Genomic DNA, 12,144 nt, shown 5'->3' with positions numbered 1-12,144 from the left:
TGCCTCAGACATCAGGATCAGTTTTCATGTTTCCCTAAAGGAAGACAGAAAATGGAAAACAATTGCCTAGGCAAGTATTAGTGTTCACAAAAGGAAGTCTCCAGCCCATGAAAACAGTCATATTAACAACTCCCATAGCCAAATAATCTTCATTACATGTACATTGGACTTCTACTTATAGGAGCCAGCTGGGTCCCAATACCAGCATGGATTCAAAACTGCTACAACTAAAAGAATTCCATCCCTGGACCTGTTTCCCTTCTGTTTTCTTCACTATCACATGGCTATTTCATATTTCCTCCTGCCCTGCATTCTACTTCAATAACATACAAAGTCAACTTCAAATACTTTTGACTATGATTTCTTATGAATGGATGGGATTTCAGCCACTTATATGAACCACCTAACAATTCATACACTGCACATAGCTTTCAAAGTCTCTGTCTCATTAATCCTATTGCTTGCTTAGACTTTAAATATCTTCCTTCTTTCAGCTTTCAAAATTTCTCATTCTATTCTCTATTGTCCCATTTTCAGTGTCCCAGTTCAAATCCTCCCTCCCTTGTGAAACCTTCCAGATCTGCTTCAGTCTCTCTACTCTCTCTGCACTGTTAGCGTTGATTTCATTCTCCCTCTCCTGATTATATAAGTTTCCATTTCTCAAATTAATGGGTAGTTTCTTGGGCACAGGAATCATCTAAGTTCATATGAGTATCCCCCACCTCCATCACAATCACCAGTGGTGACTAACACAATGAGTTATTTAATGAGTGCTTTACACTGGCTGAATGAAGGAAGAAATTAAAGGGACTGAAGAATGACTCCTGCAGTTAAGAGAGTTTATCTTAATCCACCAAAGTTCACATTAATCATGTATTTTGTGGTACCAGTCAGGAATTATCATAGGATCCCAAGCCTCATCATGCAATTGTTTAACTACACAACATAATTATTTCACAAGAGAACTCTGTCACCAAATGAAATATGGAGTCTCAACTGTTCATTTAAAATAGCCAATAGAAAGAATTTTATATACTTTCCAAATGGAAAAAGTTTTATCTTTTAATTATACTTACTTTCCAAAAAATTCACAATTTCTAACATAACACATGAGTTGACCTGAGGCAAATAATCTCCACTAGTAGATAGATAAAGATAGTCATTGAATCCCCAAAGATAAGAACTCTGCCACATAACAGTCTTTTTTCCTTTTCAAAATACATTTGGAATGGATAAAAGAATAAAGGGAAAATAAAACTGGTGAAAACATCCAGACAGTATCTGTGTCTGCAATTGAGAGAGGGTCACAATTAGTTAGAGGGATAATGGGCTCAAAAAAGAACTAAGGGACATTAGCTGAATTGCAGCAGGGGTAGCTAGGACACAATTACAGTTCTTTAAGAATTAAAAAAAAAAAAATTGCCAGAAATAAATCATCAGAAGTCCACTGCTCAGTGGCTGTTTCTGATTTAGTACAACTCCGTGACTCCATGTTATACCAATGAAATAATTTATATAGAAAGAAGTATACATGGTGACCTCCTCATTATCCCAAAGTCAGTTGGTGGGACGGTTTACAGAGGATCAAGAACGCATGGCTCCCACTGAATGTTCTTTGCAAGAAATAGAAATTCGTATTAGTTCTATATGTATTCATTCTCTGTTTCTGCAGTAACAAATTACTGGGAATCTAGTGGCTTACCAAAACACAAATGTGTGATCTCACAGTTCTGAAGATGAGAAGGCCAAATGGGTCTTCTAAGCTAGAATTGAGGTGTCAGGAGACCTGCCTTCCTTCTAGAGGACCAAGGGAGGATCCAGTATCTTCCTCTTCCAAGTTTGCCTGAATTCTTTGCCTCATGACCCCTTCCTCCCTCTTCAAAGTACATGATTCCAAATTCTGCCAACTATCACCACATATCCTCTCTGACTGTGACCACCCTGTCTCCCACTTGTCAGGTGGGATTCATATGACTACAATATCCAGATAATCCAGGATAATTTGGCCATCTCAAAGTTCTTAATCACATTGACAAAGTCCCTTGTGCCATGTAAAGTAATATATTCACAGGCTCGGGGATTAAGACATGGATATTTTGGGGCCACTATTTTGTAACACCACAATTTCTCACAAGTGAACAAATGTTTTAGGGGGAAAAGAAAACCATATCACTAAGCAATGAATCTGACAGAGGAAATTTCAGAGAGCCTGTCAGGAAGATGCAAGAGATATTGAAGGAAGAAGAACTGGTAGTGCATTGGGACCTTCTCCCAGAAACTACACCTTAGACACTGACTCCTATTATATCCAGAACCAAGTCTAGCCAACTAATATCCACTAATGGTGAGGAACCAATCCTGGGATTATCCCAAGATAATCAGCCAACCAATATGTTCTTGGACAAGTAGGTATACAATTTAGTCCTGAGTGCTTCTCCAAATGATTTTTAAATGACTTTTGTTCATTAAGTCAGTAAATATTTTTGAGTGCCCAGAATGCCAAGCATCAATCCAGGCAATGAGAATACAACATGGACAAGCATTCCTGCCTTTGTGAAGTCCATATTCATGACATAAAATACAATTCTGGTCTGTTACATACAAATTTCCTTCCGTAGAAAGGATAAGAACACTTGAAGAAATACTGTAATTTATCAAATACTGAGGAGTCACAAACACTCTGCTGCTTTCTAGTTCAATTTCCACATTCACAGAGTCTCCTCTCATTATTCTGACTGATTTTTTTATCTGAATTTTTACATCTATGATTTCTATCACAGTAATTTTTAATGGCTTTCTGATAAATATGCATGGATTTTATCTCCCCAAATATGGTACAAGACACTTGGGGCAGAATTGGGTACCATAATTGTTTGTTCTCACTGGAAACCAGCTCAGAAATGCTGCTGGCTGGATTTCTTGGCTAATTCACTCATTCATTCAACAAATATTTACATAGCAGTTATCAGGACAATTTTAATAAAAGTTGTATAAGCCATTTTATGACTTAAAACCAAACCTCCATATCATGAAATATGAACTAACTAATCAAAAATTTCTCTAGGAATGGGCAGAAAAATTAAGGCAAAAAGCATTCTTTCTTATCACTAAAGGGAATAGTGTGTTATCCAAAACTCTTCCAAGGTCTCCATGAAGTGGGAATAACAGTGAGAATATACTATGACCTAAAAATATAAGTGGTGTTTCCTCCAAATTGAAATTTGAAGAGCAAAAACAAAAGCAAAAACAAAAAAAAAAAAAAACAAAAAAACAAAAAAACAAGCCGCCACCTCTGGGTGGCTCAGTCATCCAACCCTTGATTTCAGCACAGGTGATGATCTCAGGATCATGAGATGGAGTCGTAGGTCAGACTCCACACCAAGTGTGTGGAGCCTGCTTAAGATTCTCTCTCTCCCTTTCCCTCTGTTCCTTCACCCATCTCACTCGCTCACGCACTCTTGTCTTTCTCTCTAAAAAAAGAAAAGAAGAAGTGAGAAGATAAAAGAAATACTGAGAAAACTGTTAATAAGTTTGCAAGAAATAAGGTTAACAAAATCAGAAATGATTTATTGAGCCATTTATTTATTTATTTATTTATTTATTTATTTATTTATTTCTGTGTAAAGCTTCCATACAAACAGTCTAGCCAGAAGGCAAAAAGGACAATTTTGGAGAAAAAGAAAAATACATTTTTAAAATCAGAAGGGAAATTGATAAAAAAGATGACAAGAAGGAAGACAGCAGGACATTGGGTTTTTTAATGCAACAGGAGTCCAAGATGGTCAGTTAGGGGAAAAATTGTGATGAACAGAAGAAATGGCAGACTGGAAGCTCATTCAGATAACGCAATCTCAAAAGTCATCTCAGAATTGTTCCTAATAGCATTAGAGTTGCTTTCTTGTTAACTAACATACGGCATCCCCTAGTTTTACTTACATTGCTTAAGGGAAAGGTGCCCCATTAAGCTATTATAGAAAAACAAATAAGTTACCAGATGGCTCTCCTTCACTGAGATCTTATGTGTGGAAGAAATGATGATTCCCACAATGAAGAAATGACTGATTCATTTTAAACCTGACTCATTACCCAAGAAGGATGAGCTTGAGTTGGTTGCTGCAGAAGACAGGGCAAGAAGAGATGAGCTAAGGAGGAGAGAGCCAGACTCCAGGAATGAGAGCAAAATCTGAGAACAGAAGGATAAATGGGACAAAGACAAAGGTACCTACTTTACATCCTGAAAAGAACAAAAAAAAAAAAAAAAATACTACAACTAATAAAAGGGAAACTTACCCAGCTCCTATCTTCAACTATTCAAATTTCTTGAGTGCCTCTCCAGTGCCTCTGAGATACAGTCTCAACAGCTTCTAGAAGGAGACAGTAGGTTTTAGGTGCCCAATCAACTTGAGACCTTGCAGACTTCCATGGAAAACAGTGCTGCTCCTTTAAGGCCATTGCCATTAGAAGATATTCCACTCTTGAGTTCTCTAATTCTGGTCTAGCTATTACACTCAAGAATTATGACACAAATTACAGCCATTCTTTATTTAGACTATGTAAGTGAACATGGTATATGCAGAAAATCCAGATTCTGCAGCATTTAATGGAATCATCATTTATTTTTAAACTTCTTAAAATTTAAATTCAAGTTAGTTAGCATATAGTGTATTATTGGTTTCAGGGGTAGAATTTAGTGATTTATCAGTTACATTTAACACCCAGTGCTCATTCCATCAAGTGCCCTACTTATGAAATCATCATTTAAATGTCTTGATTTAGGGCACCTGGGTGGCTCAATTGGTTAAGCTTTGGCTCAGGTCATGATCCTGGAGCCCTGGGATGGAGCCCCATATCCACCAGGATACCTGCTCAGCAGAGAGCCTGTTTTCTTTCTTCTCCTTCTGCCCTTCCCCCTCCCTCATATTCTCCATTTCTGTCTCTCTCTCAAATAAGTAAATTAAAATCTTAAATAAATAAATAAATAAATATCTTGAGTTATATGGAATCAGAATTTGGGAACCCCTTAGAATAGATTCATGGGAATTTTACATTTTAAAATATTCTGGGGGGGAAAAGAGTGAAAGCTGCTCCTTATCCCCAATTAATAATATCATTCAGTTGGAAGAGATCTAAAAATATGTTCTGACACAGTTCTTTTCTTTAGTTTCTCCATCCTGAATATGTCAGTTTCTCTACAGTTTACATGGTTTGAAAATTCATTTTCTTCCTTAACATCCCACTATTTATTAACATAATAGACCAAAGGTTCATCCTTACAAAAAGAAAATCTCTCATCCTTTCAAGTAAGCTGATGGCCACTTGAATCTTTCTCTGTGAACATAAAGACATTGTCAGCAATTCCTTCAGATAAATATTTTATATGCTTGAACCTGATAAAAGCAAATAAAGATCACTCATCTGTGCCCTCTAGTTTTAACCACCTCAGTTCCTTTAGTCTTCCTTCATAGGATCATCTTCTATCCCTTCATCCTTGGCACTCTGCCTAACCACCCTCATTTCACCACTAAACATCTCACTGCAGTGACCTAGAAAAATTCTAACAAATGTTTAAAGAATGCAAACAAAAGCAGGAGGCTTGATTACAGGTTGTGAAACCTTACATATTTAGTTCCCTACTTTTTCTCCACCCTTCCGACACTTAATTTTAACCTACGCTACATTAGTTTAGTTTAGAGTGAGTTAGTTTCCTAGATATTTTTCTTCTAAGCAGGTTTTTAATTATTCTTTCTCCATCGTGATTCTATGAAATTGGGGTTTTATTTTTTTTATTTCATTTATCACTTATACCTACTTAAGGTTAATCCAGTTCTTTGTGTTGACAACCATTTGTATTTATTCTCCTACTCTACTTGTCATCTCCCCACCACCACCTGTTTCTTTCTGACTCTGAGCCAGAACATAATTGAAATAGACAAACAACAAACCATTACCGGGGTTTTTCTTATCACTGAAGTTTATCTAGTTTAATACCTTCATCCTCTTGTCAACGTCATTCCATCCTTCCCTTGGAGCTATTCCCAGACTATTATCACAAATGCACAGAGGTATATAAAATATTTCTAAAAATGGAAAATATAGCTAAATTACTTGAACCAAGGGATAGTGACCAATTAATCAAGAAAAATGTCTCCTAAAAAATATATTCATTGTGATCATAGCAACAAAGGAAAGTGTTCTAAATGAGTCTTAGGAAGGAGGAATGACACTTCTCTTTAAGAAGTGTCAATTATGGGACACCTGGGTGGCTCAGTTGGTTAGGCAGCTGCCTTTGGCTCAGGTCATGATCCTAGCATCCTGGGATTGAGTCCCACATCAGGCTCCTTGCTCAGCAGGGAGACGACTTCTGACTCTGCCTGCCTCTCTGTCTGCCTGTGCGCTCGCTCTCTCTCCCTCTCTCTCTCTCTCTCTGACAAATAAATAAATAAGAAGTGTCAATTATGGGGAACCTGTGTGGCTCAGTGGGTTAAAGCCTCTGCCTTCAGCTCAGGTCATGATCCCATGGTCCTGGGATCCAGCCCCGCATCGGGCTCTCTACTCGGCAGGGAGCCTGCTTCCCCCTCCTTCTCTCTGCCTGCCTCTCTGCCTACTTGTGATCTCTCTCTGTCAAATAAATAAAATCTTTTTTAAAAAGTGTCAATTATTTCTCTTTTGATTTTTTCAAATAATCTCTTGATTATTATCTCTGCCACTTTAAATCCTATGATGAATAATAAAAGCAACCTTAGATAATTTAATCATATTCACTTTCTGAGAAATTAATACAAATTACTTGGAACAGTCTGATAAATATCAAATTTCTCTGTATATAAGTAGGAAAGTAGGAAGTAGGAAACTGAAAGAAAAAAAACTAAAAATTTATAAGTAAAAAATAGCTGCAGAAGTAACATGTTGTGAGTCACTTCTCTTTCATTAAGGTCACATAATAAATGAATTGAGCATGTTTAACATCACTAGGGGTGGCATGTATGTGTTATATACCCCCGGTACAATTAAATTAAAAAGCTACTTCGTCTTTATAGTATTCATTACAAAAAACAAAAATCCCAGTCTAATTCTGAGGGAAATTTTCAGACAAACCCAAATTGTGGGACATTTATAAAATGCCTGACCAATACCCCCAAAAGCTGTCATAGCCATTGTAAATAAGGTCAGACTGAGACACCCTCAAACCAGACTATGCTAAGGAATCATAACAAAATGCTGTGTGCTTTCCTACATTGAATTCTGGAAAAGAAAAGGACATTAAAGGAAACACTGGTGAAATCTAAATACAGTCTAGAACTGAGTTAACAAGAATGTACCAGTGTTGATCTCTCAGTATATGGACCAAAGAAATGTAAGATGTAAGATGATAACATTAGAAGAAACAGTTGAAACTGAAGCTGGCAAGGGCTATATAGGGACTCCATGGAACACCTTTGCAACTTCTTGGTAGCCCTGAAACTGTCCAAAATGAAAGCTCTATTTAAATGAAACAAGAAATCAGAAAAGAAATGTAAAAATAGGACCAAATAGATTTATTAAGTGAAAATCATTCACGAACATGTGTTGAAGCTCTGCTATTTGCAAGATATTCAAAAGACAAGGTGAATAATAGAGCAGTACCCATCAGTGACAGCTTAATAGCCCAATGGAGACATGATACTTAGCCACTGAGGAAATAAGATCTAAAGTGACAGAGGGCAGCAAAGGACCAGGAGCCTGGCAACCTGGACTTTGGATTTAAATCTTCTATATAGTCTCTTTAGGATCTTGAGCTAATTAACTAATTTTCCAGTACCTGAAAGTTTTTAAAATAGGGAAACTCTATGAGATGATTTACCTTAAAATTAAAAACCCATGAGAACCTCCCTAATTGAATTTTAATAATTTTCTAAGTAACTGTGTGTGCTCTATGAACTATTATCTTTCAGATATAAGCTATCCTTCATACTCTGCCAGGATGCAGGAGCTAAGGCTCTACAAACTCATTTCTTTTTTGCCAACTCTGTCATTTAGGGGCACTAAAGGGAGACTACAAGGTGGAAGAGGAAGGAAGGACTTCCTTGCTCCTTCCTGTTTGCTGCCTGTGGTCTTCCTTTCTGCTCACCATGCCTGTGAGCATCACTCAACCACACTGTTCACCTCAACAACCTTGATTTTCCCAGGCAACAGCTGTGTTCCAACCTTAGAAGAGCTCATCTTCTCAGAAACACCTGTGTTACCAGCAGTACCCTTGCCTCAGGGGTGTTGTCCCTGCCCTTCTCTAAACTCAGAGACCCTAGCACCAACCAAGCAGCAGCCCTTCCTCAGATATGTGAGTTTCAACTCCACGGGTCCTTCTTCCAAGATTTTAATAGCTTTTTAAGTTTCAGTAATTCTAACTTCTTCCCTTCATTTTCTATCCCAAGGACTGAGAGCTGCTTCCTACAAATGCTATGTCTGTGATACCTCACCGTTCACCCACTTTCAAAAACTAGTTAAAAGCTTTTACTTAGCTAACCATTCTTTACACTAAATTTTTCCTTTCAAATTAACTGGTATGGTTAATTTGTCTCCTTACTGGACCGTGGAAAAGCCAAATTAGCAATGGAACAATGAGGGAAGCTAATAGATAATGAGCTACAAACATAGAAAACAAATCAGCTATATAGTAAGACAAATCATATGAAGGAAAAAATAATATTTATCTTTAAAGTAAGAGAGTCTACTGACATGGGGAAAATAGAAAGTGAACAGTGAGCCACATATTGCCTTTCAAAAGGGATTGTTTCATGTTTATACTAATTCAGTTTGGCACCATATCAAGGTTAAGACCACTGGTGAGATAAGAAAACGATGACCACGGTGCCTGGGTGGCTCAGTCAGTTAAGTGTGTGACTTCAGCTCAGGTCATGATCTTGGGGTTCTGAATCCAGCCCTGCTTCCAGCTCCCCCCTCAGTACATAGTCTGCTTCTGACTCTCCCTCTGTCCCTCCCCCTGCTTGTGCTCTCTCTCTCACTCGCTAGCTCTCGTAAACAAACAAATGCAAAAAATCCATGACCTGTAAGCCTCTTACAGAAGCATAGTCCAGAGAATGACATCACCATGCAATCCTCTGCATGTTTAAGAGACTTTACTCTAATTCACAAACTGAGAACATAGTCTCCTCATTGCCACCTTCATCTCCTTATTCCTAAAAGTGTAGATGACTGGATTCAGAAAGGGAGTAAGAACAGCATCAAAGATGGCAAGGAACTTATCCAGATGTGATGTGGGAAATGGCCACACATAGAAGAAAATTAATGGCCCAAAGAACAAAACAACGACAGTGACATGAGCTGCCAGAGTGGAGAGGGCCTTGGACATACTCCCCAAAGATTTTTTCTGAACAGTCACCAAAATAAAGGTGTAAGAGATTATTAGAATTAAAAAGGAGGCCACAGAAATAAAGCCACTATTGGCAGTAACCATGAATCCCAATGTGTTTGTCTCTGTGCAAGCAAGTTTGATAAACCGAGGAAGGTCACAAAAAAAGCTGTCTAATTCATTAGGCCCACAGAAAGGCAAGCCCACAACAAAAGCCAGTTGAGTCACTGAATGAATAAGGCCAATGATCCAGGATGCGACCAGAAATAAAATGCACCTCCGTGGGGTCATGATGGTCAGGTAGTGGAGAGGCTTACATATGGCAACGTATCTGTCAAAGGCCATGGCGATGAGCAGCACCATCTCACTTCCCCCAACTGCGTGGATAAAGAAGATCTGAACTACACAGCCCCTAAAAGAGATGGTTTTGCCCTCTCTTAAAAGGTCGTAAATCATCTTGGGAGCTGTGGAAGAGCAAAATATCAAGTCGATGATGGAAAGGTTGGCCAGTAGGAAGTACATGGGGGACTGTAAACGACGGTGAGAGGTCACAGTTAGCACAATGAGGAGGTTTCCCATCAGGCTGGCCACATAGAACACACAGGAAAAGAAGAAGAGAAGGAGCTGGATCTCCGGTGAGGTTGAGAGTCCCAGGAACACAAATTCCAACACTACTGAGTGGTTACCTTCATCCATGGTCTCTGTCAGCAGTGACACCTCTCATGCCACCTGAAAGAGGAGAGTAAGGAGAAACTGTTGTAGGAAAAAGTCACGGAATTTAATCTTGGACAATTCAGTCATTGTCAGAAAAGTAGACCAAGGCTCATGTGTGCTCTTGGAGACCATTGTCACAAAGCAATCCAGATATCTTTTTCATGTGTTTCATAACCACAATGCAAAGCAAAGAATAAGGATCCTTTGCTTACTTAGATTGGTAGTTCTGTTGTATTTTTTCTGGCATTGTTTCATAATCATATCTCATAGATGACTATGAATTAACAGGCTTTCAGAAATTACCTAACTACATGAAATAATGCAGTGACAGTACATTTCATAATTTGGACATATCGCACTGTAATGTTACCACTTCCATGACCACATTGGCAAGTCTATGAAAATCTTTATAAGTTTTCTTTGAAGACATGATGTGTAAATTTCTCATGTTTGTAAATTAGCAAGACAAGATGAGTTATTTAGGGAAAAGAAGGAAATAGAGGTGTAGAGAATGCCAGAGCATGGCACTCACCATCCCATAGGAGAATAAGTTCTAGTGAGAGGGACACTGTTATGGGTTCTGTGGAGGGGATTCTGCATAGAGGCCAAGAGAAGAAGGAATGTGAGACCAGAATGACAAGGATAAGTCATAAATGCCAGTGGAAGTCAAAAACTAAAAGTGAAAACATCAGTCTTTGCACATGGCTCTCTTGACATATATAAAAAAACTTAACCTCATTCTGAATTAAATAAATGTATGTTAAAACAGCAAGACACTAGTTTTTCTTATGACATTGGCAGGGATTTGAACACTTGACAATATTCAGAGTTTGAGAGGAAATGAGGAAACAGTCTCATAACTGGCGGTGGTGGAATAAACTGATAAAACATTTGCCAAATGGCAATACCTTCCAAAATTGTCAATGCTCAAAAACTTTGACTCAGCGATTCTACTTCTCAGAAAAGATATCTGGATATATGTGTGTGTGCACAGTAACAAAGTGAACAAAGAAGAGATACAGACTGGTGGTTGCCAGAGGGTAGGGGGTTGAAAGGATGGATGAAATAGGTGGTGGAGTCAAGAAATAAAATTATAAAATCAATAAGTCATGAGGATGTAATGCACAGCATGGTGGCTAAAAGTCCGTAGGAATGTATTGGCTACTTGTAAATTACTAAGAGAGTAAATTTTGAAAGTTCTTATTGTGGCAATCATTTTGCTGTGTATACAAATATTGAGTCATTATCTTCTACACCTGGAATTGATATAATATATCAATTACACCTCAATTTTTAAAAGATACAAAGAGTTAAGGGGCCCACTCTTGGTTTTGGCTCAGGTCCTGACCAAGATTAAGCCCCAGATGGGCCACAGGCTCAGCACAGAGTCTGCTTAAGACACTCTCTCACTCTCCCTCTGCCCCCCACCCTGCCATGTGCACCATCACTCTCTCTAAAATAAAAGAAAAAATCCTTTTTTAAAAAGATACAGAGCTGTTTACTGAAGCATTGCTGCTTATAAAAGCAAAAGCCTGAGAATAACTTCAATGTGTAGAAATAAGGAACTAATTAAATAATTTCTATTAGATCCCTTCTATGGAATACTGTGTAGCCATTTATTTTGCTAAAGTTGACCTAAATGTACATAAACAGGATAGACAGGAGGAAAGGGGGCAGTTTCTTACATTCATGTTATCCTATCTGGTTTTCTAATATTTATACCAAAAAATTATATACATAAAATTACATAAATTACAAAACAGATTAACAATGCCTCAGTTGATATGCAAAAAGAAAAGGTAATAATAATTACCTCTAAGAAATACAAAATTATCCAGGAAAAGGGATCTTTTGCTTTTCACTTATAAGCTCTTACCTACTTACATTCTTGCAGTAAACATGTCAATTTCACCTTTACAAAAAAGTCAGTGTGTGTGGATCTGAAAAATTATACAATTTGTATCTTTGGGATTTGAATCTTCCAAAGATTACTTCATAATGTATCTTCCAGCAAAGATCAAAGCTACACCTAAGATATTTGTTAACTTTGTTACTATACTCCTTCCTATCCCTCCCACTCTTAG

At 37.8% G+C, this 12,144-nt stretch overlaps 1 protein-coding gene across 1 annotated transcript; it reads right to left on the bottom strand.

Moving 5' to 3' along the window:
- Nucleotides 1–9,118: 9,118 nt before the first annotated feature.
- Nucleotides 9,119–10,072, bottom strand: LOC116867498 (olfactory receptor 4F6-like). The gene has a single exon (XM_032857125.1). The coding sequence runs from the start codon at nucleotides 10,040–10,042 to the stop codon at nucleotides 9,119–9,121; it is 924 nt and encodes a 307-aa protein (XP_032713016.1). The 5' UTR covers nucleotides 10,043–10,072.
- Between the last annotated feature and the right edge of the window lie 2,072 nt (nucleotides 10,073–12,144).

Source organism: Lontra canadensis, unplaced genomic scaffold, assembly GCF_010015895.1.
Source record: "Lontra canadensis isolate GAN:19392208 unplaced genomic scaffold, GSC_riverotter_1.0 scaffold12, whole genome shotgun sequence".
NCBI classification, from domain to species: Eukaryota; Metazoa; Chordata; class Mammalia; order Carnivora; family Mustelidae; genus Lontra; species Lontra canadensis.
The sequence above is the reverse complement of the archived record's forward strand: the minus strand, read 5'-3'. Positions and strand labels throughout refer to the sequence as shown.